Source organism: Parathielavia appendiculata (assembly GCF_033297405.1).
Source record: "Parathielavia appendiculata strain CBS 731.68 unplaced genomic scaffold N657scaffold_4, whole genome shotgun sequence".
In the NCBI taxonomy this organism is placed as follows: domain Eukaryota; kingdom Fungi; phylum Ascomycota; class Sordariomycetes; order Sordariales; family Chaetomiaceae; genus Parathielavia; species Parathielavia appendiculata.
This window is the reverse complement of record NW_026944223.1, coordinates 1,002,801-1,026,595: the sequence shown is the minus strand read 5'-3', so window position 1 is coordinate 1,026,595 and position 23,795 is coordinate 1,002,801. Positions and strand designations below refer to the sequence as shown.

The window sequence follows — 23,795 nt, the reverse complement described above, 5'->3', positions numbered from 1 at the left end:
CATAGCTGGCGTGATTGATCAGCCTTGATGCGGTCAGTCTTTCCGGAGCCGGTCTGTTCTGTTGCCGCAACTTTGGTGGCGGCTGTCATGGAGGAGTCTCTTAACACTCACAACGAGCCATCTCTTGTACCTGTAAGGCCCATTCCATAGCGGGACTCATACCACAATGATACCCTAACTTGTTACCTTGTTCCAGCTCAGGACATGACAAGTCAGTCGCTCTCTTCATCATAGGCCTCCGTCTGCCTCCTCCTTCCCCTACGCCGGTTACTCGGTCCCGGATCGCCATTGGGCGCGGCCTCCTCCTCCGCCACCTCCTCGACCATGTCGGGAACGCCGGGTTTTCGGTCTCTGATCTTGAGGCTGACCTGCAATCTGTTCTCCAACTCGTCATCGGACCCGCCGTATATGGTCCGCACAAACGCCGCGATCACCTCCTTGTCCACCTCCACCTTCCCGCGCGGGCCAACGTGCCATGTGGTCTGGTCTTCATCGCCCCCGGACCTCGAGTCCGTCAACTTTACCAAGTATCCTTGCCTGACCATCCGTTGGAGAACCATTTCTGTCTTCTCGCTCGGCGACGTCTCGTCGTTGGGGTTCAGACTTGGCATGTTTTCGGAGACATTGAGTCGTGTCAAGTGTCTGCGTAGCCGCGGTTCGCTGAGTTCCCCGCCGCTGAGCGTGATGATGGCGATAATCATGGTGTAGAGCGCTACGTAGGCTGCTTCACCTTCGGCGGACTGAACTTTGGATGGGGTGATGATGGCTGGTGTGGTGTAAGCCTCGGGGAGGACTGAGACGAGCACGTATGTATTCGAGGTCGGTTCTTTTTGGGTCTGGGATTTGGCGGCTGCCGCTAGAAATGTCAGTCGCCGCGGTGTGTGGTGTATTGGTCACGAAACATGCTACTCGCCTTTTCGTTTTTGCTCTGCCGTCATGAGATTCCTGTCTTTGGTAGGCAATTCGACCATCTCCATTCCAAACGTCGCGCGCAATTGCTTTTGCGCGCCGGCAAACACCCGTTTGAATTCCCGTCCATTGGAACCCAGCACTAAGGGAGGTCAGCATCCGATGCTGCGCACCACCGGCCGACTTCTTTCAATACCCTTTTCCTTGATGCCGTCTCTCCTGATGGGTGCTCGCGAATACTCGCAACTGAGGGCATAGCGCACAAGATTCTTGATAAGCTGGGTTGTTTCGTCTCTTGGTCCGACCTCAGCCATCTGCTCGTCGCCGTCCGAATCGACTTCGCCAGGGCTTTGCGGATGTGGTTGCCCCATGTCGTCGTCATCAACGTTCTGTGCGGCCTAACTGTGTCAGCAGTTGCGCTCCCTCCTCAATCGCAATGCTTGGGACTACCTGTCGCCGCAGTCGCTGTTGCACCGGCATGGTTAAGAGACCAGTAGAAAGTAACCCCAGCGGAGGGAACCTTCGAGATTTGTGTCGTTAGTATCTTGCTTAAATGCTTCGAGAAGTAATTGGGAGCTTGTGATACGCGTGTCGCGTCGAGCCCCTCTTAGCGTCCCGTCGCGTTTGCAGTGCATGTGCCGTTGGCTGCTGGGAACCTTGAGAGCCAGGGGCGATGGACCCACCGAAATCTTTTGTCGCAAAGACAGTCGGAGACCCACCTCGCGGTCCCTAATACCGATGGACACCATCCACGGGACGCTCTCGTAACAGAGGCTTGGTGGTGCAGCAACCAGTACTGCTTAAGTCGCTCTCATGCTTGGACGCAAACTGGCCGGAAGCGCCAGCTTTGTCTGCTTCAGATGCCGACTCCAGCTGGCAAGAGCCCCTAACCGCTCTATGTTCCCTGCTGCCACTTCCATCGTCCAGTCGGCCCGTCCAAGTTTCCAGCGACATATCAACATTCACAGCGGGCAGGGTGTGCCAATCGCTGCCGACAAACCCGGCAGCGACATTGATATTGAGATCAGCGACGAGCCCAATCCCGACCCCAGCGCCGAGCAAGAAAACGATGGTGCATCCCACGACGGAGGCTTCGGCATCATTCCCAAACCATCCCCTACAACTCGGTCACCGCAGAACCGCACGGTGTACACGTCCAGGGGCCGCCTCGTTTCCCCAGAGCAAGAAGGCCTTTCTGTCGACATCTTGGGAAAGCCGGGATCTGCCATTATTCTGCGAGAAAAGCGAGCACTCCGAAAGAGCCGCCGGCACCCGACGCTCTCCCCCAACAATGATCCTACGGATGGCTCGGTTGATCCCGCAAGCTTGCTGTCGAACGAAGACACTTTCGCTACGTCAGATGACATTTTACTCAACATCCACGAGCTGAAACCAAACGGCACACGGATCCTCAGCGATAAAGACTTCAACAAGCTTCAAGACACGCTAGTCCAGGGGTTCACCAACGCACAGTTGGTGCACTACATCGGGGAATACCAAAGGATTCGTCGGCTGAGCCAGGAGGATGAGCACGTCTCGGAAGTGCATCCTTGGGTGCTGGAAGCCCAGCCATGGGTACCCTACGTTGCTGGCGCAGGCGGAGCCGTTGAGCCTCTCCTTCAAGGGTACGTCACTAAGGTCATGACGCCCAAGAAGCGGCTCGCAATTCGGATATTGCGAGAATGCTGGGATGTGTCCAATCGAGAGGTCCTTGACCGAGATGGCTATCTGGAGATCCGGCTGCGTGATGCCGAGTTCTCCCTTCTGACCCGTACGCTATGGGAGCCCTAGTCGCTATTTATGGCTTGGACTGACCTCAAACAGTTGGCAACCGGAGATGGCTGGAAGGCACCCCAAGGGCAATTCTGGACCGTGTGAAGCAAGTCAAGCTGATTCGCGAGTCGCGCTTGGTCTCCATCGTCGGTCCCAAGCACGCCGCTGAATCGATTCTCGACCGAATTCACGACGTGCTCTCGAAAGCCCGGACAAGCGACTTTCCAGTTGACCTTGTTTCTCCGAATCCCCTCGAACTCAGTATACTCGAAGAAGTTGGGCGCATGACCAACACATTGACACGCCTTGACTCATCAGGCAACAAGGTATATGAGCCTGCCCCTCTTGTTCCTCCCGCGCTCCCTCTCAAGCCCCCAATGGCCCATGGCTAACATTCGTCCTTTCCTGGTAGGTTGTTGTTACTTGGATACACTTGGCTCAGCGAGACGAAAACCTCGAGAACGCGAGCGAGACCGTCTTCCGGTTTCTCCGTGATGCATACGGGCCCAAACCCCGCGTCTCCACGGCTCTGAGCGTAGTACCGGACCATCTCGTTCACCGGGGACGGTACCTCCCCATGCTCAACGTCGCGCCGAAACTTCCATGGGAGGAACGCTTTGGAAAATGGGAGAGGTGGACAAACGCCATACCTCAGAGCAAGGCCGCCTACAAGGAACAGACATTAGAAGCCTCAATACCGGCAGATATCCTCGCCTTCGACACTGTCGCGGAAAATGCCATCCAACCCTCCGAAGTACCGATTGGCGACGGACCGGGATGGTCTTCTGCCTTGCAGACGGACACGACCGCAGTCTTTGGGCATGTCGTCTTTGCCCGGAAGAGCCAGCATCCTCCGTCACCCGATCCACATCTAGACCCAACATCGCAGCTCGACACCTCGTTCCCGCGCACCTTCGTCCCTACGCTTCCCGCCCTCGGCTGTCTTAACCTGCCCAGCAACCTTCGCGAGCAAGGCCTTTGGCACACCACCACTATGATCCGTTTCGCACCGTCCCCGGACATGTCCCCAGACCTCGTCATCTCCGCTCCGACCCTCGAACTCCGCCTCGATGCCGACCACCACGAGATCACAGGCCTCACCTCGCTTCGCGCCATCAAGGACACCTTCCGAGGTGACGTCCTCTTCCCAGCGGCGCCCGTCGACGTGCGCCTCATTCAGCAGCGCTACCTCCTCCTCCCAGGCCCGAGCATCGAGCGCCATGTCCCAGCTATCGTCACCTTCCTCACCAAGTCGAACCTACGACCGTGGGAAGGCAAACTCAACACCCCGCCCGTCCTCCTCGGCATCCGTCTTCCCCGACGCATCCTCTCCTCTTCCCAATCCGATTCCATCCCCGCGACCAACCCCACCCCCACCGCGGAAGAAAGCGATGACGTAGAACTAGCCTACAACCTCGCAGCCATCGAGGTTCACCGGACCGTAACAGCCGAGTACGAGGGCCTCAAACTGCGATACACAAGCATCCAGGCCGGTCAGAGAGGAGGCGAACGGTCCGAACTCTCGCTCGAGGCCGTGCGTATCCCAGAGGAGGAGGCCGCAGCGGCGCTCGAGTCCGAGCAAGCTCAGGCCAAGCTGGGTGAGGACTTGGACCGGTACCAGATTGTGGACGAGGAAATGTTCAGGGCCCAGTTTGAGTCCCATTCAATGAGCAATACCGCGAGACGCCAGCGTGAGACAACAAAGCCCGCGGAACTCGAGGAGTTCTTACGGGTTGCCTCCAGCATCGTTAATGAGAGGGGCTGGTTGAGATGGCATGCGAAACGATCATAGATGTACGATATCTGTAGGATAGACTCCAGCGTGTGTACAATAGCAATTACAGAAGCATCAACCTCCACTGTTGAGAGTCACCTTCAAACAGCACTCGAGGACCGGCACGTCACTGGCACACAATGAATTGACTGCGGAGCAGCTGCCGATGGTCTGTCATCAGGCGGCGAGGCAGCAAGAAGCACTTGACTGTCTCGAGATATGCCATCATGTGAAGCTCGAGACGCTATCTGTTTCCAACCAACACACAAGCACATTTGACAAAAAAAAATGGCACAGATGTTGGGAATCATGACCTTCGTGATCACTTCTAGGAGACTCTATTTTGCACTAAGCACATGGTGAGAAGTTTTGATGCGCAGAAACCCAACCATTCCCTCCCAAGAGATGTGCCCCATAGCAAAATAGCCGAGTGCTCATGCCAATCGTAGCATCGCGGTAACAACCGCGACGCGATCTCTCATACGAGCCAAGCGGCCTCGAATCTCTTGAAGTGACTTTTTTTTGATTGCTGCAGGGAGAAACCGCTTATTTCTTGGCAGCCTTGGCAGCGGACTTGGTGACCTTGCCGGCACCAGCCTGGGCCTTCTCGACCTTCTTGATGACACCGACAGCGACCGTCTGACGCATGTCACGGACGGCGAAGCGACCGAGGGGAGGATACTCGGTGAAAGCCTCAACGCACATGGGCTTCGAAGGAATCATCTTGACGATAGCAGCATCGCCAGACTTGATGAACTTGGGGTTCTCCTCAACAGCCTTACCGGTACGGCGGTCAATCTTCTGCAAAAGCTCGGCGAACTTGCAGGCGATGTGGGCCGTGTGGCAGTCGAGGACGGGGGCGTAGCCAGCACCGACCTGGCCCGGGTGGTTGAGGACGATGACCTGGGCCTCGAAGGAAGCGGCACCAAGAGGGGGGTCGTTCTTGGAGTCACCGGCAACGTTGCCACGGCGGATTTCCTTGACGGAGACGTTCTTCACGTTGAAGCCGACGTTGTCGCCCGGAACACCCTCGGCAAGCTGCTCGTGGTGCATCTCGACGGACTTGACTTCAGTGGTGACGCCAGCGGGAGCGAAGGTGACGACCATGCCGGGCTTGAGGACACCAGTCTCGATACGGCCGACAGGGACCGTGCCGATACCACCAATCTTGTACACATCCTGAAGGGGCAGACGGAGGGGCTTGTCGGTGGGACGCTTGGGGGGCTCAATGGCGTCGATGGCCTCGAGGAGGGTCTTGCCGGTGACCTTGCCGGACTTGTCCTCCTTCTCCCAGCCCTTGTACCAGGGGCAGTTGGAGCTGGGCTCAAGCATGTTGTCGCCGTTGAAGCCGGAGATGGGGACGAAGGCAACAGTCTTGGGGTTGTAGCCGACCTTCTTGATGAAGCCGGAGGTCTCCTTGATGATCTCCTGGTAACGAGCCTCGGACCAGTTGGTAGTGTCCATCTTGTTGATGGCGACGATGAGCTGCTTGACACCGAGGGTGTAGGCGAGCAGAGCGTGCTCACGGGTCTGACCATCCTTGGAGATACCAGCCTCGAACTCACCAGTACCGGCGGCAATGATGAGAATGGCGCAGTCGGCCTGCGAGGTACCAGTGATCATGTTCTTAATGAAGTCACGATGACCGGGGGCATCTGTGCGCGACACCAATTAGCAAGGGGTGGGATTGTGGATCTCGGCAGCCAAACATACCAATGACGGTGACATAGTACTTGGGAGTCTCGAACTTCCAGAGGGCGATATCGATGGTGATACCACGCTCACGCTCGGCCTTGAGCTTGTCCAGAACCCAGGCATACTTGAAAGAGCCCTTGCCAAGCTCAGCGGCTTCCTGTTTGTGGTGTTAGCGCGGTCATTGACATCGTCGAAGTTCCAAAAAAGTGTCGAAGTCGGCAGGGGTCAGAAGAGGCGGGGTAGGCGTGGTCTGTGCGTCGAGAAAATTTCCTATCGTGAATTTGTGTGCCCCTCCCCCGCTTTGATAACGGAGGGTAGCCACAAAGCCATCGAAAAGGAAAAAAGGCGAAAATGCACGAGGGAGGGGGTGGAAACAGGTGAAACGGGCTGAAGAACTGACCTTCTCGAACTTCTCAATGGTACGCTTGTCGATACCACCGCACTTGTAGATGAGGTGGCCGGTCTATGAACTGGTCAGCTTGCTGTCCGGATGCCCGCGAGAGAGCACAGGAGAGATGCTTACCGTGGTCGACTTGCCAGAGTCGACGTGGCCGATGACGACAACGTTGATGTGGGTCTTATCTTCCTTACTGTTGACGATGTTAGCGACCTTCTCCAGTGTGCTCGAGCGCCGTTCCCGAGTGTCCGCGAGCGGTGAGAGAAAAACTTACCCCATGTTGACGGTGTTGTGAAGTTCGCGAGAACGAGATTGGCGACTTGCGCTTGATGAATGCTGCAAGAAGAAGTGTTAGAGGAACTGTCGTTGGGGTCTAGACGGCGCGATGATGGGGTTACGCACTGAAGTGGCAGGTGAATGCTTGATTCAGGTATGCCGACGAAGAGAGGAAGAGTGGAAAGCAGGTGAAAGGAAATTTTGAGGAGGGGTTGTTCTTATGGCTCGAGTTTGAGAGGGGCAAGACGCTGGTGGGGCCATGCCGCTTTTTTAAAGTGGGCACCAAAATTTCTTGTGGTAGCTGCCGTGCCTTGCCGCCCAGCCCCGCGATCAGGCTTTTGTGCCTTTCCCGGCTGGACTTTCAAAAACCCATCCACTTCACGAGATGCATACCAGGAGAAAACGTCAAAGCTATCTTGCTAATAAAGCAGTTTGAATGAGATGTAAATTAGTTTCAACAAACCAAACTTATCTTCCAAGCCCGATACAGCAGCTCAGATGCCAAGCCCAAGCCCCTCAGCCAACTTATCAAAACTGCCCCTCGTCCTCAAACGGTGTCGGATTTTGGCGCCAGCATGGCAGCCGCATGTCATGCTGGCAATGCAAAAGTGGGACTTTTCACAGCAAGACGGTCAATCCCGGCAGGTTAGCTCAGGTTAGGCATTGGCTTCCAACCCAACGTCGACTATGCAATGAGATGTTGCGGACGCCTTCGGAGAACTCCCGGCGTGAGTCAACCCCAGAGGCCCGGACTTGTCTCCCATCGGTGGCGCAGTGGTTCAGCTGCGAACAACGTTCCATCTTCAACGGCAGGTGTGATGGGATGTGGCGGTCAGTTCTTTGTTTGCCGCAGAGGATTGCACCCTAATAGTTGAGGTGGCAAGACGAGACATCCTCTTCCAGAAGGTCTCGAGGCAACAGTCCTTATCCATTGGGACAAGCTCGCCGCTCATCAGATGCCTCTGACCGACCCCACCACTCCACTACATTGAGGTACCGTACAATCCAACCCAAGTTTGTATGTAGTTTGACGCAAACAGCAACCACCTCAAGTTTGAATGGTACCTGGTATTCAGCACAAATTGTTCGTGCGGCTGTAAGACGGTTGAGATGTATACGCCAAGAGGGCTCTTCCCTGTTGTGGGAACTTGAAGCATGATCATGTCGGTGCTCCCAGCAAGACCATATTCACGCCAGTTCCATTCACACCGACACCAGTGCCCCAAGTGATGCATGGATTTTCCCTCAGACGAATCGACTCGTGCCCTGGGCACGTAAACGAGTTCGAACTGAGCACAGAGTACAGTTCAACTGCCTCGCGTTTTCAGGCGATCGGTACCTCCAATGTTCCCCCGGATGTCATCCTCGAGTCCGGGGTCCACCGAAGCCAGGGGGTCCTCCGCCCCTCGGTGGACATCAAGCCGGGTCCAACTTCGGCTGAGGAAGACGAGTGGGCTGACAGGGCTGAGAGACATAGAGACGTTCTGGACCTTACCTTGTGAGCTGAGAGGCGAGGCGGACGAGAGCCGACATCTGGAGCTCGTCTGGCCTCTCCTATCTTCTGGTAAAGCAGTAGACCAAAGTGATAAAACATATTGCCCCCGGCAAGAAACCAAGGCGTTTAGCAAGACCCCGGGTCGTCACGGGCTCGATGTCCTTGCTTCCTCCACCAGGAAAACGCATCCTGTGCCCCGGTTGTTGGTTCCCCGGAACAGTGACAACTTTGGTTGAAAGCGTGTATCTGTGAAGAATGTATCCGGGGAGTAGGCGAGAACATGTTGAAAAGGGTTTAAAGTACGGGAACACGTATACCGAATGCGGCGTACAAAAACACCGAGGCCAAAGTACCAGATGGGCAGACGAGAGCACTGGTTGAGCAAATGGGTTGAGAAGTCGTCGGACTAGCGTCAGCACCAAGGGTTCCTGCACACTCCTCATCTACCTGTCAATGAGTATCAGAGACGAAGACCATACAACAGAAGCTGGTGGGCTCTTAAGGGTTGTCCTTTATCTGGCACAGTATCTCCAGGTAAGATTGACCGCCAAATCAAAATCACAGAACAGAAGAAGCCAGCAACACACCTAGCCTAGCCAACTCTTAAGCGGCAAGCTGCTGAATCTCCTCGTCTGTGAACCCAAACAGATGGAGCAGATCCAAGAGGGTATCACCGTTGATCCGCGCGCTGGCCTCCATCTGCACTCTGGGCTTCGCGTTCCACGCGACACCCAGGCCGGCAGCCTTCATCATCAAAAGATCATTGGCACCATCACCCACGGCCACCGCCTGCTCCAGAGGAATGCCCTCCTTCTCGGCAATTTCGATCAAGAGCTCGCGTTTTCGCTCCTTACCCACGATGCGGCCTTTAACTTCTCCAGTTAGCCGCCCAGTCGCCTCGTCAATAACCACTTCGTTGGCGTGGGCATAGTCAATGCCTAACTCTCCCGCCAGCCAGCTGGTAAGCGGCAGAAAGCCGCCCGAGAGCACCGCTGTCTTAACTCCCAGCCGTTTCAAGGCCTGGAGCAGCGGCCGCACGCCGTTGGTCACCTCCAAGACGGGGCGGAGCTCGTGGAAGATGGTCCCCGGCAGGCCGGTCAGCAGCTTAACCCGCTCGCGGAACGCCGAGTCAAACTCCAACTCCCCAAGCATAGCGCGGTGCGTAATGTCAGCGACGCGGGCGGCCAGATCCGGCGGGTCCTTGATGGTGGCGGCCAAGAGATCAATGACCTCCTGAGTGATGAGGGTGCTGTCCATGTCAAAGACCACCAGACGCGGGTACCGGCGCCAGAGGTTGTCGACTCTCAGCGCTACATCCACGTTCCACTCGCGCTCGAAGCGGTAGATGAGCTCATGCTTGCGCAAGTCGGCAAGGGAGAGATAATCGACGGAAGGGGCGGGGGACACGGTCAGCTCGACGACCATGGGGTGATTGCCCTGGCCGGCGTCGAGCTTGAGGCAGCGGTGCGCCGAGGTGAGGTCGGTCGAGCCGGGCGGGAGCGGGAAGGTCGACAAGAGGTGGAGAAAGGAGGTGATGCACATCGACGACACGTACGAGCCGTAAAGATGGTCTAGTGGTTCAGGCTCGGCGGTAGGCGGCTCGAGGGGAAAGCTTTCAAGACTGCTGCTTGGGGCCATGGTCGGGGGGATGTCGGATTCGGCGGTGCGAAGCGACGGAGACCTGCTCCGTGCCGGGGAGGGGTCTTTCTTCGGGGAGGGAATCGCATTCGAGATGCGAGGGGCCGTTGACCTGTAGAAGAGAGTCGCGACAAGTCTCTGGCTGCGGGCGCCAGGTCGCGGAGTGCAGTTGGGGTGCGAGAGCTCGTGGCTGACGCCGCTCTCGACAATCTTGGGGGGGTTCTCGAGCGAGGGGATTCCCTTGAAATGCGAAATCTCGCGCGGCGAGATAGATGCAGCCTGGAGGTCCTCGACAACCGTATCGATGCCATAATGGTTCTCGGGCTTGTGCGGCGGGCGATATTGTTGGTGCTCTCTTAGAAACGAGCTGCTCCGCATTGCGGCGGTCATCGAAGGCCGACTCTGCCTCGGGGAGGCGCCTGTTTGCTCAGCCATGGCTCGCGGTTTGGACAGAAAGAGCTACTGTCAATGCAACTGCCGCTAACTCGAGGCGCGATCAGATCCGTCAAAGACTGAGAAGTCTTTGCGCAGTGGAAAAACAACGATTTCTTTGTCCTGCGCCCGGGTCGTCGGGTGTTTCCAGGACGAGCGGCGCTGAGCCCCACCTCCTTCCAACGTTACCCCGCCAAAGACTTGGCATCTGGGACAACGATGAGGGTGTCACTGCATTACGGAGTACAATCCAACCTTCGTTTGTTCGTTAGCGGGGCACATGGCGGGCACTACCTTAGACATGGGATTAGAAGTGAGAAAAAGAGGGAGGAAGAACAAGAGGAAAAGACAGAAAACTAGGGAAGAAGAGAGAAGTGAAGACAAAAACAGAGAGATAGGGATATACAGGGTGAGTGAAAGAAGGATTTTTAGAAGGTGAGCGTGAAGTGCCAATAGCGAGGTTCCGCGCTAACTAACCGACCTGGGCTGAACTGTATCAGGAATCCAAAAGTCCGTTGAAGTCGGCTGCGCCTGAGGGTGTGACAAGGACTCTGGAGTTCCGGGTATTTCCTGTCGTTCTCCTTTCCGTATGCGTTTATCAAGGCAATATTGAAGACACCGTGCGATCCCTCTGGCCATGTGATGGTTTGCGCGGTCAGTGTCTCTTTCATCAGTGATTTCCCCGTGGGAAGCATGTTGGCCAGGGCGCAGAGGGAATAGGAAACAAAGTTCAGGTAGCTTGAAGCGTCGAAGAGAGCGGCTTCGAACCTCGCGTCATCCCGTCGAATCTGGCTGATCCAGTGTGCTCATTAGAACGGGGACTGTCTGACCTTCGAGCTGATACCTTCCAAGTACTTGTGTTTAACGTTATCGGGCAGACTCACGTGCCCCCATCCTGGGCTACGTCCGTCCCACAGTCTCATCTGCGAAGCAGAAGGCGCAATTGAGTCGTTAGGATGAGCTGGGACACTGATGATAGTGACATCATGGCAGAGAGCATCGTGGAGAGGCCAGCTTACCAACGCCAGAGGACTGGAGGCAGAGAGTTCCGGTATCCTCTATCTCCCATCTACCCACCAAGCATGGCAAAGATGCTAGCCGCTACCGGCGGCTATCGGAGCGGAAGAGCACAGCCAGCCCCCGCGCCACGGCTCCGAGCCTCTCCCGAGAGCCGGTCATGGCGTGGGCTTGCCACAAAGGGGAAACATCGAGGAACTGAACCCCACAAAACAAAAACTCAAGGAACCAATTGCATCGCTGTCTGGCGATTGCGTGATTTCGTCCAGCACTTACACCACACTCTAGTGAAAAGCTTCTTGAAAATGCGCCCTTAACAGCGGCGCCGCCATGTTGACCCGGGTTCCACGGTCTGGGACCAATACCAGATCGTCCTTGCCATGTGGAAGCCTTCAGGATATGACGAGGAATATCGAGAAGGCAGGCATTAGTAATGTTACTGATTTGTGGGAAACTCACCAGCCTAATTCCCATGCCAGCATTATATGATCTGAGGTGTTCCTCGGAGGCAGATATCCTGCGAGACGCTCGAACAGGCATGCCATTAGAACCTCCCTCCGTGCTGCTTTGATACAACCCAGCCCCTCTTGTGTGCTTTTACCCCCCTTTGGCGCAATTCCCGCAGCGACTTCAACACTCTCTCCCCATCCCCTTCCTCTGCAGGCCAAACTTCAACGCATCGTCCTCAGTTCACTCATCCTCTTGAGTTCTGGCCGTTCACCCACTTCCTCATCGCCCCGTACAACAACCCGTCTTCAACATGGCCGACGACTCGCGCACCGAAACATCCTCTCAGCTGTCCTCACCGGCAGACCATGGGTCAGTCGACTCCGGGTTCGTATCGCCAAACCTGTCAACTGTCAGCCTGCCGCGGATAGCCCTCACCCAGCCGCACCTCCAGCACCTCAACAAGCAGCTCGAGTCCATGCACCCCAGGGACATTCTCCGTTTCTGCAAGATCTTCTTCCCCAGCCTCTACCAGTCGACGGCCTTCGGCCTGACCGGACTCGTCACCGTCGACATGCTCTCCAAGCTGGACAAGGAGTCGCCCGATTCGCAGCAGATTGACCTCATCTTCCTCGACACCCTCTACCACTTCCAGGAGACGTACGACCTCGTTGAGCGCGTCAAGGAGCGGTACAACGTCAAGGTCCACGTGTTCAAGCCGGCCGATGTCGAGACTGTCGAGCAGTTCGAGGCGCTGTACGGCGAGAAGTTGTACGAGACCTCATCCGACCTGTACGACTGGATCGCCAAGGTGGAGCCGCTGCAGCGCGCCTACTCCGAGCTCAAGGTGGCCGCCGTGCTCACGGGCCGGCGCCGGTCGCAGGGGGGACAGCGCGGGAGTCTCCCCGTCATCGAGTTGGACGACGAGCGCGGCGTCATCAAGATCAACCCGTTCGCCAACTGGTCCTTCGCCCAAGTCAAGGACTATATCACAGAGCACAATGTGCCCTACAACGCCCTCCTTGACCGGGGATACAAGTCGGTCGGCGATTGGCACTCGACGGTCCCCGTCGCCGAGGGCGAGGACGAGCGTGCCGGCCGGTGGAAGGGCCAGGACAAGACCGAGTGCGGCATCCACAACAAGCAGAGCCGGTATGCCCAATGGCTCGTCCAGCAAGCGGCACGTCAGCAGGGACAGCAGGTTCAGGCCTGAAGTTCTCGAGAGAGTGGCCACAGGTCGCCTCTACCTAATCGCCTAAAGTCCGTTGAACTGTGGTTAGAGAGGGTCAGTGATGGGTTCATGACGATGATGAGCAGCGGAGGGTCAGACATACATTTCACAGGGTTGTGATGGCATTACACCGGCGTTAAAAGCGGGCATCGTGGTATTGGCGTTTTTTGGTCCTTTCGATCACCGGGAGGATATCTGCTTCCGATGGCATTGGCGGTTCTTTGTATTTGACGTTTGAATTGCTTCAACCAGGGCAAGATAGCTTAGCTATACCAGACAATAAGAGCTTTTGAAAGAGGATGCAGAGGCCAAGTGTGAGGAGCAGCTTGATAAAAGTTCAAGTGCGGGGATCAACTGGGTTATGAGACCACCGGGACCAGGAGCTTCACGACGTTGGGCATCCATCAGTTGAGTGGGACCTTGCCAGAAGGTAGATGTGACGGGGACACATCCAGTCCGCTAGACATCGCAACGTGGTATGCTGTGGTCCAACAGCTTTCTCGATGTCTGGCAAGATGAAGTCTGGAGCTTGCTCTCCAGGTTGGGTGGCGCGAAGTTGCGGGGTCCAATCACAACAGATCACCCCCCGGTCCCATTCGCTCCTTCCTCCTTGGGCACTCAACTGCAACGACAGTCTCAATATGTTCGCCAGGCACATCAATATCACGATCATGGTATAAAAGTAGACAAGAACGCAGCATGCATTGACCTTGATGAGTTCGATATCCCCTCTGAGGCACATCATGGCTGCGCAGGTGGCACTCTCCCCATCGCCGAACCCAATCAGGAAGGAAGCTAAGTGTCATAATCTTCCACCTCTGAGTCAACACACCTTTCCATGTCACTGACTAGAGGTTAGCAGTAAGTTAAGTGGTTCACAGAAACAAGCGCGTTGAGTCTAAGAATCTTACCCCAACGCCCATCTGCCCTGCCAAGTGCAAATAACCCATGACCATAATTCCCAGCTAACCGTGCAAAACAAAAACATATATATATTGATCTTACACCGCAAGGGCGATCGCCCCGCCCAGTTAGGGCAAGCGGTCCTTCCGCGCTATTTTACATGCAAGGCATCCGCTCTCGTGCTGCGTCCGCGCGGCTTAGTTGCCGCTTAGGCGTCCCAGCAGTCCCTCCTATCCAGCAGTCCGGAACTCACCTTTCCGGCTTGGTGACGACGAAGCTGTGGGCGAAAACAGAAACATTTATTTCAGAGCTCCGACTTCGCGTCGCTGTTCCCCAACGCCGGCAGCCTCTCCCGCAGAAACGCCTCGACGTCATCCAGTTCCTCAGGACAGGCTGAATGCTCCATATCCCTACACCGACCCTTCAGTCAGCATCGTAAATACGATCAGACCTGTGACGGCAAAACCTACTTGTAAATTTTGAGAGTGGCGTTGTACCCCAAGCCCTTCAGCAAATCGTACGACTTCTTCCCCAGCTCAGGGTGCACTACCGGGTCGGAGTCGCCATGGGCCATGAAGATGGGCGTGTCCTTGTTGAACTCGGGCTTGGGCACCAGGTCGGCGAACTTGAGGCTCAGCAGCAAGTACGACGAGAGGGCCACAATGCCCCCCAGCTTCACCTTTGCCGTGAGACCGCTGAAGATGCTGATGGCACCGCCCTGGCTGAAGCCGCCGAGAACGATTCGCTCGGGAGGGATGCCGGCGTCGATCTCCTTTTGGATAAGCTCGTGAAAATAGGCCTGGCTGACCAGAATTCCGGCCTCGTCTTCGTTGACGCTGAGCTACCAACGATGTCAGCTATGGATTTTTCATTTCAAAAATGTTCAAAGGGGTTTCAGGAGCAAAATGCGCTGTCTCGGGAGCAGGATAGCTCCTGAAGACAGTCCCAAAACGGGTATAAACAGTCCAAAAACGAAGAAAATTTGTTGCTTACAGACTCAGCGTTGCCGTCAAGGGTGTGCTGATTCATGTTAGCGAGCTGATGTGAATTGACTTACTTAAGTTAGAGAACCCACAATATCGTACCACCCGGGCATCTTCTCTCCCCAGTTGCAGGTAATCGGAATCGCGGGTGCATGAGGCAGGATGAACTTGACCTCATCGAGACGCTGTCGGCGGCGCCAGTTCTCGACGGTCCCGGCCCAGCCACGGCCCGTGTCGCCCAGGCCGTGGACAACTGTCCAGCAATGTCAGTCATTTCATGCCTCTTGAGAGTGACTTGGGGGTTCTTCGGGAGCAAAGTGCCTCTTTAGGCGGCAACGCGACTTCCACAACTCCCGAGAATTTCGAAAACGTATATGAAAAGAGAGCGAGTTTGGCATACAGATTACAGTGGCTGTGTGCCTAGCTGACGCCGGGAACAGGATGGGCTGCGCGCGTATTAGTGTCGGCATGATTGCGGATGACTGCTGGTTGTCACGAATGAAACGGAGCAGCTGATGGGGATGGCTAACGTACGGAAGCCGATAGGCACAAAACGAACATGACCACCTCAGCGCTCGAGCATTAGGACCATTTTAGTTAGCGTGCACCCGGGGCGGGATTAGAATAACGCTAACGTAACACCCATTACTACACATATATCTGTTAGAAAGTGATGGCACTTGAAACTCGGAAACTCGGTGGCTGGTGTCGTACCTATTACATAAGGCCTGGGAGATACCCAGGTAACTTGAGGAAGGGACAACTTAATTGACAACCCTGGGCTGGTCCTAAGCACTCGAAAAGTTCACTGTTTAAAAGGCTCCCATAAAGCGTATTACCGTGATCGTGGCTGTTGGTCTTCTAACAATATCTTTAAGCAATTTCCAAAATAAAGCTCAATGCTAGCCAATTAGAGCTAGGAATCTAATTCCTTACTTTGTATACGGATCCGTATACAGCAGCGCTCTACGAATCTATCTTCACTTCCCCTTCTTCTAAATTACTATAGTTACCTTTAGGTATGCTTTCTATCCAGCTTCGATTCATGCTCTAAGTACTAACGTATATATGTAGAAGACGAGTAGCATCGAGGCGAGGCACGTAGGCACTGCAATAGTTGACTCTATTCTGCTAATCTGTCACGAATATGGCCGTATGCAGAAATCTGGTGGGGGCGCGAGGGGAGCGTCCCGAGTCAATCATTTAGAACAGGGGTATAGCCAATCACGACGGGAGCGCGAAGTCAAGCATTCGCTCCATGGAAGGAGCGATGGGAGCGACGAGCGCTCCCAGCGGACCAGGAGCGGCAGGAGCGAACTTCGCTCCTACGCTCCTAAGGACAGTAGGAGGGGAAGCTGTATATAGTTCACGATCCCCAGAGCCTACGGGCATCACAGTAGCTTCCTCAGTAAGCAATACAAGCAGTCAGCCATATCTACTGTTGAGACAATTGCTTGTGCACTTGTTGTGAACCCTTTGGCTTCACCGAACCTCACCCCGTTGTCAATTATAACCTTCAGGAGTCCCTTTCAGAAGTTGGGGCTTTGAAATTCGTCACATAATCGCAAGATGAGAAGAAAAGTGTTGGAAAGTCGTGGCACTGGAACTTCGGACGCTCAGCTGCAAGTGCCCTGCTGTTGGATGCATGGCTGCCCAACTGAGCGTCAGGCAACGTGAGGGGTAACCCGGGCGCTGGACAACGAGGTCAGGGCGATTCCCCCTTCGCTGGAGACGTGAGAGAAGAACAACCTTCAATCAAGAACATCTGGGATGCTCCGAGTATCTCAAACCCACTGTTGTAAGCTCCCATCATCTGTGTGATCACCGTGGAATCGTGGCTGTTGGTCTTCCAACAAAAAGAAAGAGAAGCTGGAAGAGCTATCGCGATGCAGAAGTTAAATGCCAGGGCAGGTGGGACACGTGCACTCAGTGGCAGGTGCTGCCACCTGCACTCCGACAGCAGGCGCCGTCACAATATTCCTCTTAAAGCTCTAATATGACTCTTTCTCTCCTTATGAAGCCTCTACGATTATAGAAAAATTTATAGTCTAAGGACAATAATTATACTCGCGAATATACGATGTCTAATTCTAATAATGACCAGACCGCAGTCGCTCAGCCTATTACTGACAATCTTGAGCTTCAGCCGATCGATGTCCACTCTATAATAGAGGAAAATGTAATGGTCTTAGGTAGTATATTGCAACTAGCTGATGACGACTCTACGGGTACACTGAACTTGGAGAAGAAAAGGAGAGACGATAGACTCTGGTAGCTCGCAAGCATACTTATCCTCGTGGGCGCGCTGGTCTGAGCGCATTACTAGAAGATTCGGTGTGCTGTGGGGCGAGTGGGAATGGCTTCATCACGGTCTTGGTGCTGGCCGAGAGTCGCCGAGGCTCACACCGGGCCCAGCCCGTTACAGAAAATGAAGACCTGCCTCTCTAGCCGAGAATGAAATTAGTATGGACATTCCTGCTAGTTCTATATTAGATACTGCAGGAAATACGTCGGGTACTTATATAGCCAGCAAAATATAGTACTCTACTTAATAAAATGAAATTCTCGTATAGCTTGCATAGATTTCGTAGGACTAGTTGACCAACTTCCTTCGCGTTTTAATAGGCATAAGCTGCCACGGCGGGACAGGCGGATAATCCGATGACAATTGTATTTGGGCTAAACTACAATCTAGGCTCTATTCCGTCAGGTACGAGCAGACTTGATTATCAAGACGTAGCTCAAGGAGCTACGAACAGAACTCGTGGCAGCGAGATGTAAGATCTTCAAACCACAGGAGGCCCGTGCTTCCCACACGCCGGGCCCCACCCGTAGGTCCTGGCAGGCGCGGCGCAGTCGCCGTGACATAAGCACTATTGCTTAGGATAGTAATATAACAAACATTCTTCCTACTAGTTCTAATATAGATACTAGTTGTAACGGTCTCAGGTAGTATATTGCAACTAGCTCATGACGACTGTACGAGTACACTGAACTTGGAGAAGAAAAGGAGAGACGACAGACTCTGGTAGCTCGCAAGCATACTTATCCTCGTAGGCGCGCTGGTCTGAGCGCGTTGCTAGAAGGTTCGGTGTGCTGTGGGGCGAGTGGGAATAGCCTCGTCAGGGGTCTTGGTATTTGCCGAGAGTCGCCGAGGCTCGCACCGGGCCCAGCCCGTTACACTAGTCCCAATATATCAGCCAAGCCTAGTTCTAGTTAGGCTGCAATAGATAATCGATAAGATGATAGTATAGACGACTTTGACATTATCTCGATATATTGCTCCTGCTATATCCTTAATTTTCTTTATCAGCACATAGTCTCCGCCTCTATTATAGAGTATAACGATCTGGAAGACAATACTCCTCGTCTCAACCGCCATTTACTACATAGAGATTTAATGCAGTAGTTAAAGCATTGAGTAATTGAGAGTTGAGGGTGTAAATGTAGTAAGCACGCTAGTACTGAAGTAGTTATGTTCGTTTTGTGCCTATCGGCTTCCGTAGTACGGCAGAGCTCCGCTCCGTGTTTCAACTTCCAGCGTTGCGAAAGCTTCGGACTCTTGCATATCGCGCGATAGATAAGGTTAGGATCTCCTCTACTCAAACGGCTAAGTACCCATTACACAGTATATGCCATTTCCCTATACGTAAGGATTATGGAAAATCTTCGGGAGGTTATTGAACTTCCGGGCTCATTAGTAAACACTTCAGACGAGAACAAGGGCCGACAAATCGGATGCCAAGAGCGCGAGTGCAAGGGTAAGTTCCCTAGTGCTAACTGCTGGTTATGGAAGTTATCCCTAGCGCGCGGCAGCCGATTTGGGAAGAAACAGCCTATGAACTGCCGTCTAACATGCCTCGATCTAGATCAAGACAGCTCAGCTTGTATCTCCTCCCCGCATCGGTGCTCATCCTGGCTTTCCTGTTGAGTTCATCAATCCCGCTGGCTCGCAGCTTGCCATTTCTATCCAACATCAGAAGCTACTCGCACCTGTTCAGGTCACATCCGCCATTTTCCAGCATGCCGCAAGCGCCGGTGTACTTCTTTAGCCACGGAGGGGCAAGTAAACAACAACCCTAACCCGGCCCTATCTTCTTAGCTGACAATTCTCCCAGCCAGATGTGCAGTACAATAAGACACACCCCGTCTATCCCGTTCTCCAGGCAATCGGCAAAGAGATCACCCAGAAAGTCAAGCCCAAGGCCGTGATGGTCTTCTCAGCCCATTGGCAGGCCGAGCCCAGCGAGATTCACCTCAATAATGCCGAAGACACCGACCTCATCTACGAGTATGTATACCTCTACCCCCTTCAACCTTCAAGCATGATGTTAACATAGTCACGCCAGCTTCTATGGCTTCCCGCCGGAGTTCTACAAGGCCACCTTCCCCAGCAAAGGCAGCCCGACGCTGGCCGCCCGCATCCTGACCCTGCTCTCCGACGCGGGCATCAAGGCCAAGGGCCTCAAGCGCGGGCTCGACCACGGCGTCTTCTCGGGCTTCAACGTGGCCTTCAACCCGGAGGAAAACCCGCTCAACTGTCCACTCGTGCAGGTGTCCCTGTTCAACAACGAAGACCCAGACGCGCACTACCGCCTCGGTCAGGCCGTCGCACCGCTCCGCGAGGAGAACATCCTCATCGTCGGCACGGGCATGACGGTCCACAACCTGCGCGACATGCGCTTCGCCTGGGGCAGCCCCACCCCGCTGCCGTATGTCGTGTCGTTTGATAACGCGCTCAAGGAAGCTGTCGAGGCGGATCCCAAGATCAGGCAGGAGCGCATGGCGGCTGTGACCCGGCGGCCGGACGCCAAACAGGCTCATCCCTGGGCTGATCACTTGATGCCCGTTTACGTCGCGGCTGGTGCGGCGGGTAATGATAAGGGCATTCAGACGTGGACGTTGCATGAGGCAAGCTTCGCCTGGGGGCAGTACCGGTTTGGTGATGTTCCCGCGTGAGGTCAGTAGCGCAGCAGGGTGATGTTAGTGTCTTGCAAGAATCAGTTGCAAATAGCTACAATGTCCGGTCTATAAACCATTCTCCGCCAAGACGGCGCATTATTTCCAGTTATTGTCTTTGCCCCTTTTCCTAGACCATGTAGCAACCTTGCCTCCAGCATTCGGCCACCTCCGTACAGAGTATACAGAGCGAACTCCGACATCCTCCTTCACATCTGTCCACCAGACCCCCGATTATCTCCAAGCTTTTCCGCATCCTCAGCTGGAACCTTGTATGTACGCCTCCGCTCCAAGTGCCAAAGCTCTGCTCACCCAGGGGCCACCACTCCTTCCCTAATTCATACTCGAGAAAAGAAAATTGTTGGTGTGACCTTGGAGACGGTAACGCCCCCCTTACATAGCGGCCACGACCGTGTCATCCACCATCTCCGAGATATCGCCCAGGAACAGACTGGCGAGGACCGAGACGGCCCCGAACGCAACGCTGCAGTAGTACACCCATGGATAGGCATTGGCATACGCCAGCTGGCCCGCGGCGACAACTTCGGCCCAGATTCGCTCGTCGATGCCCGGCTGGTGGCGAATCTCCTTGATCAGCGACACCGACGTCAGTTCGATCACCTCGCGGATGACTTGGCGGTCGACAATCCCGCTGCGCACGCAGGCGGCGCCCACGAGCGTCGTCAATTCGGGGACGAGCTTGTTGACAAAGACGTTGAAGTAGACGGCGTAGCCCACCGCGCCGCCGACGATGCGGATGGCGATGGTCAGGGCCGTGACGGTGGCGATGACGTTGCCGGGGCAGATGATGGTGGCGATGGTAGAGACGGGGATGGTTATGCCGCCGACGCCGAGGCCGGCGACGAACAGGATGGCGTAGACGGCGCGGATGTTGTCGACGGTGGCGAGCGATAGGCAGCCGCAGCCGACCGTCATGAGCGCCGAGGCGCTGAAGACGAGCCACTTAATTTGGCCGCGGAACCACGAGAGGAGGAAGAGCGAGGCGACGCAGCCGCCGAAGACGCCAAAGGCGAAGGGCATGCCGCGGATGCCGACGCCGACGGGACTTTTTTGTGGGGCGGATGTGTCAGTGACTGAGCGGAGGGCGCTGGGTGGTGGGAAAAGATGCGGGGATACTCACTCATGTCCGTACACGTTGTACGCCTCGGGAGGCCAGAGTAGTAGCACCGAGAAGAAGTTGGCGCCCGAGATGAAGGTGATGAGCATCGTGAGAGCCAGGGTCCGGGGCGCTTTGGTGAGATGTCGAGGGACCATCGGGTTGGCAGTGCCGCATCGCTGCCAGACCACGAACGAAGCCATCAAGAGAACTCCTAGGATTAGAGGGACCAGAGTCTGCACGCTCGTCCAAGGGTACTTCAGACATGTTAGCCCCCTTTTTGCCCGGTCAATACCAGGAACGATGAAAAGAAACTCACCTGATACCCTCCCATAAGAATCCCCGCCTCAAAGCCAGCGAGCCCAACAATGGACAGCAAGCCTCCCACAAAGTCGGTCCTCTTCAGCAGTTGCATCTTCTCCTCCCGGGTTTGCAACCGAGCGCGCGGCGGAGGAAAGTAGAAGGCGACTGTCGCGATGAGGCCAATGAGTGTCCAGACGGCCGTCAAGACGGAAATGTACCGCCAGGTGGAGTGGTAGGCGATCAGCTGGGCGTACATGGCCGATGGCAGGAAGGGGAGGACGGTCAGCACGATGCCGGCGATGTAGTAGCCGCGCTGAGAGAGCGGCACGAGCTCAGCGGTGCCGGCCAGGGCCGTCAGCTCGTCAATACCTGTGCCGACGCCAGTGATGGCCATGCCGGCTGATACATAACGTCAGCATCGGCCACCGTCCAGTTTTGTTACGTGGACTCTTGCAGAGATGGACTCACAGATGAACATGGGCATTCCATTCGCGGCTCCACAGATGACTTGACCGAGGAGAATCGTGACACTTCCAACGATGGCGACATAACGGCGGCCCATGAGATCTGAGAGGGCACCGACAAACGGGGAGATGGCGGCCGTGGCGAGGAGGTTGGTGGTAATGAACCACACCCAGTAGTTCACGCCGCCGAGGTCGCGGTAGATGTAGACCGGGGCACCAGCTGGGTCAAGCGTCAAGAATCAGTGACTGGCAAAAGCAGAGAATGGCAGGAACCGAAACCAAGACAAGAGAGGAGGGAATCGTGGATGATTTACCAAACAGATACAGAGGAGCCTGAGCCCCCGTCCACATGAAGGCCAGCGCGATCAGGGCCATCCATCGGTCGATGCTTCCCTGGAGACGAGAGCCGTCAGTGTCGGGAATTGTTGGAGGTCGAGGGCAGTGGGAAGGGCAAACCGAATGCCTTCCGCCCTCTTCAGCGCGGCCATCTTCGTGCAACATCATGTCGCTGGGCATTCTGACGGAGAGCTCCCAATGGCCATCGTGAGCCTCGTCAGAGACATTGGTCTCTTCCTTGGCAGGAGGATGAGAGGTTCGAAACAGCGGCATAGGGACTGAAGCTTTCTTCTGTCCCTATTTCTCTCTTTTTGGTTGTCGAGATGGTCCCTGTGCACGGCCGTAACTCATTATTGATCTGTACAATACCATGTAGAAAGTGAGATGACTCGGGGGGTTACATACCTGTAATAAGGACGCAGGAATCGACGGAAGGAGAATTTTTGAGTAGATTGGTTTGCTGCTGTGTAATGATCCAGAGGAACGCCACTTTGTGTCTCGTTCCGAACCGCATGAGGCGAGAGGGCAAACACGGGAGGAAAGGGATCCTTTGATGCCTCGAATTGCAAACTCTTCTGCCGTCCATCCATTCCTTCCCTTTAAGGCGTGATGACCTTCAGCTTGGGATGAAAGTTGACCGACACCCACCCCTTGGCACAGCCCTCCGGCATCAGATTCGAGCAGTTGGTTCTCCAACCGTCACCGAATACCGACGACCAACAGCCACGATGATGCAGCGCGGCAGGGAGAGGCCCTGAACGGCCTGAGCATGTCACGTTGATCTCAGGCCCGAAACGGTGTGTGGGTATCTTGGGCCCTTAGTCCATGTAGGCGGATCCGGGGACAGGCGTGTTTGGTGAGTGGAAGTTGAAGCATACACAGGGGTCGACACATGGGCAAAGACGGAGAATATGCCGGTATCCCTTCAGTTCCGTTATCATCGGGCCGGAAGGCTTGTTTCTTCGAGCAGGCTAAAATGCAGGACAACTCCGCGGGCCTTGAGCCTCTCTGCCGTCCGTCGTGAGTTGTCTAGATCCGCAAGGCATGACGTGGATGGCCGCCGGTTCGCGCTCTGCAACCCAGATGCCATGCACATGTCAAGGCTCGTGAAGTCGGCACACCCTTCCCCGTAAGCACCCATCTCATATTGATACACCTGTGTAACCCTCATCTTAAGACGCGTCTAGGCATGGAGGATCTCAACCACCCGCCGGGAGGAATAGTAGCAACCACTCCAATAACGATTCTAGGGCCAAGGATGAACGAGGAATTGGCGTTGAGCCCCTATGTCGTGCGTCCTGCCCTACTCGCTAGTTAATCAGCCCTCATGCCTCATCTTTTCGGGGCGGTAACCATCCGTTGTGCAGCAGTTAGCGGCAGCGGACGCAGCAAATGGGAGTCGTGACACCAGGGCCCGCTGAATTCATATGCCCCCAAGTCTAGGTAACACGGCAGGACGAATAGACAACGGTACGCGCGAAAAGGAACCCACGACGTCTGAGAGTCTTAAAGGGTCTCAACCTTGCGGTGTGCTTCTAGTCAGTTCAGAGATCTAGGATCTGATATGCTCGGTGGAGAGAGCCATTAGGGAAATTATCATACGATTTTCGTTGACCATTGCGGGTTTGCGACGTAAGTCGTGAGGG

The 23,795-nt window shown here is 55.2% G+C and overlaps 10 protein-coding genes across 10 annotated transcripts; 4 read left to right on the top strand and 6 right to left on the bottom strand.

Annotated features, from left to right (window-relative positions):
* Positions 1 to 211: 211 nt before the first annotated feature.
* N657DRAFT_643844 (MAGE-domain-containing protein) lies at positions 212 to 1,543 on the bottom strand (the record flags this gene model as incomplete). Its single annotated transcript, XM_062792633.1, has 4 exons — positions 1,360 to 1,543; positions 1,106 to 1,307; positions 914 to 1,051; positions 212 to 850 (listed from the first exon to the last, which is right to left on the bottom strand). The coding sequence occupies exons 1-4, from the start codon at positions 1,387 to 1,389 to the stop codon at positions 213 to 215; spliced, it is 1,008 nt and encodes a 335-aa protein (XP_062648819.1). The 5' UTR covers positions 1,390 to 1,543.
* Positions 1,544 to 1,598: 55 nt separating this feature from the next.
* Positions 1,599 to 4,618, top strand: N657DRAFT_616236 (uncharacterized protein). Its single transcript, XM_062790490.1, has 3 exons — positions 1,599 to 2,680; positions 2,734 to 3,008; positions 3,095 to 4,618. The coding sequence occupies exons 1-3, from the start codon at positions 1,723 to 1,725 to the stop codon at positions 4,472 to 4,474; spliced, it is 2,613 nt and encodes an 870-aa protein (XP_062648818.1). The 5' UTR covers positions 1,599 to 1,722; the 3' UTR covers positions 4,475 to 4,618.
* Positions 4,619 to 4,884: 266 nt separating this feature from the next.
* Positions 4,885 to 7,076, bottom strand: N657DRAFT_350199 (translation elongation factor EF-1 alpha). The gene is made up of 6 exons (XM_062786925.1): positions 6,951 to 7,076; positions 6,823 to 6,884; positions 6,675 to 6,741; positions 6,552 to 6,614; positions 6,170 to 6,308; positions 4,885 to 6,111 (listed from the first exon to the last, which is right to left on the bottom strand). The coding sequence occupies exons 2-6, from the start codon at positions 6,825 to 6,827 to the stop codon at positions 5,003 to 5,005; spliced, it is 1,383 nt and encodes a 460-aa protein (XP_062648817.1). The 5' UTR covers positions 6,828 to 6,884; positions 6,951 to 7,076; the 3' UTR covers positions 4,885 to 5,002.
* A 1,846-nt stretch (positions 7,077 to 8,922) lies between these two features.
* Positions 8,923 to 10,392, bottom strand: N657DRAFT_679832 (phosphoserine phosphatase serb; the record flags this gene model as incomplete). The annotated part of the gene is made up of 1 exon (XM_062796219.1): positions 8,923 to 10,392. One exon carries the CDS (start codon positions 10,390 to 10,392, stop codon positions 8,923 to 8,925), a length of 1,470 nt encoding a protein of 489 aa, XP_062648816.1.
* Positions 10,393 to 11,278: 886 nt separating this feature from the next.
* Positions 11,279 to 12,056, bottom strand: N657DRAFT_350242 (uncharacterized protein). Its single transcript, XM_062786926.1, has one exon. It carries the CDS (start codon positions 11,944 to 11,946, stop codon positions 11,491 to 11,493), a length of 456 nt encoding a protein of 151 aa, XP_062648815.1. The 5' UTR covers positions 11,947 to 12,056; the 3' UTR covers positions 11,279 to 11,490.
* N657DRAFT_643837 (Phosphoadenosine phosphosulfate reductase thioredoxin) lies at positions 11,684 to 13,123 on the top strand. The gene has a single exon (XM_062792632.1). It carries the CDS (start codon positions 12,167 to 12,169, stop codon positions 13,064 to 13,066), a length of 900 nt encoding a protein of 299 aa, XP_062648814.1. The 5' UTR covers positions 11,684 to 12,166; the 3' UTR covers positions 13,067 to 13,123.
* Positions 13,124 to 13,838: 715 nt separating this feature from the next.
* On the bottom strand, positions 13,839 to 15,726 carry N657DRAFT_643835 (Phospholipase/carboxylesterase). The gene is made up of 7 exons (XM_062792631.1): positions 15,685 to 15,726; positions 15,505 to 15,618; positions 15,371 to 15,416; positions 15,063 to 15,223; positions 14,981 to 15,007; positions 14,458 to 14,828; positions 13,839 to 14,397 (listed from the first exon to the last, which is right to left on the bottom strand). Exons 2-7 carry the CDS (start codon positions 15,529 to 15,531, stop codon positions 14,292 to 14,294), a joined length of 738 nt encoding a protein of 245 aa, XP_062648813.1. The 5' UTR covers positions 15,532 to 15,618; positions 15,685 to 15,726; the 3' UTR covers positions 13,839 to 14,291.
* Positions 15,727 to 16,712: 986 nt separating this feature from the next.
* N657DRAFT_643834 (uncharacterized protein) lies at positions 16,713 to 17,431 on the top strand. The gene has a single exon (XM_062792630.1). It carries the CDS (start codon positions 17,051 to 17,053, stop codon positions 17,243 to 17,245), a length of 195 nt encoding a protein of 64 aa, XP_062648812.1. The 5' UTR covers positions 16,713 to 17,050; the 3' UTR covers positions 17,246 to 17,431.
* A 1,150-nt stretch (positions 17,432 to 18,581) lies between these two features.
* On the top strand, positions 18,582 to 20,153 carry N657DRAFT_643833 (LigB-domain-containing protein). The gene is made up of 4 exons (XM_062792629.1): positions 18,582 to 18,731; positions 18,840 to 19,032; positions 19,089 to 19,261; positions 19,320 to 20,153. Exons 1-4 carry the CDS (start codon positions 18,709 to 18,711, stop codon positions 19,927 to 19,929), a joined length of 999 nt encoding a protein of 332 aa, XP_062648811.1. The 5' UTR covers positions 18,582 to 18,708; the 3' UTR covers positions 19,930 to 20,153.
* Positions 20,154 to 20,322: 169 nt separating this feature from the next.
* N657DRAFT_570541 (MFS general substrate transporter) lies at positions 20,323 to 22,164 on the bottom strand (the record flags this gene model as incomplete). The annotated part of the gene is made up of 5 exons (XM_062788745.1): positions 20,323 to 20,995; positions 21,071 to 21,303; positions 21,366 to 21,748; positions 21,818 to 22,033; positions 22,128 to 22,164. The coding sequence occupies 5 exons, from the start codon at positions 22,162 to 22,164 to the stop codon at positions 20,323 to 20,325; spliced, it is 1,542 nt and encodes a 513-aa protein (XP_062648810.1).
* Positions 22,165 to 23,795: the final 1,631 nt, after the last annotated feature.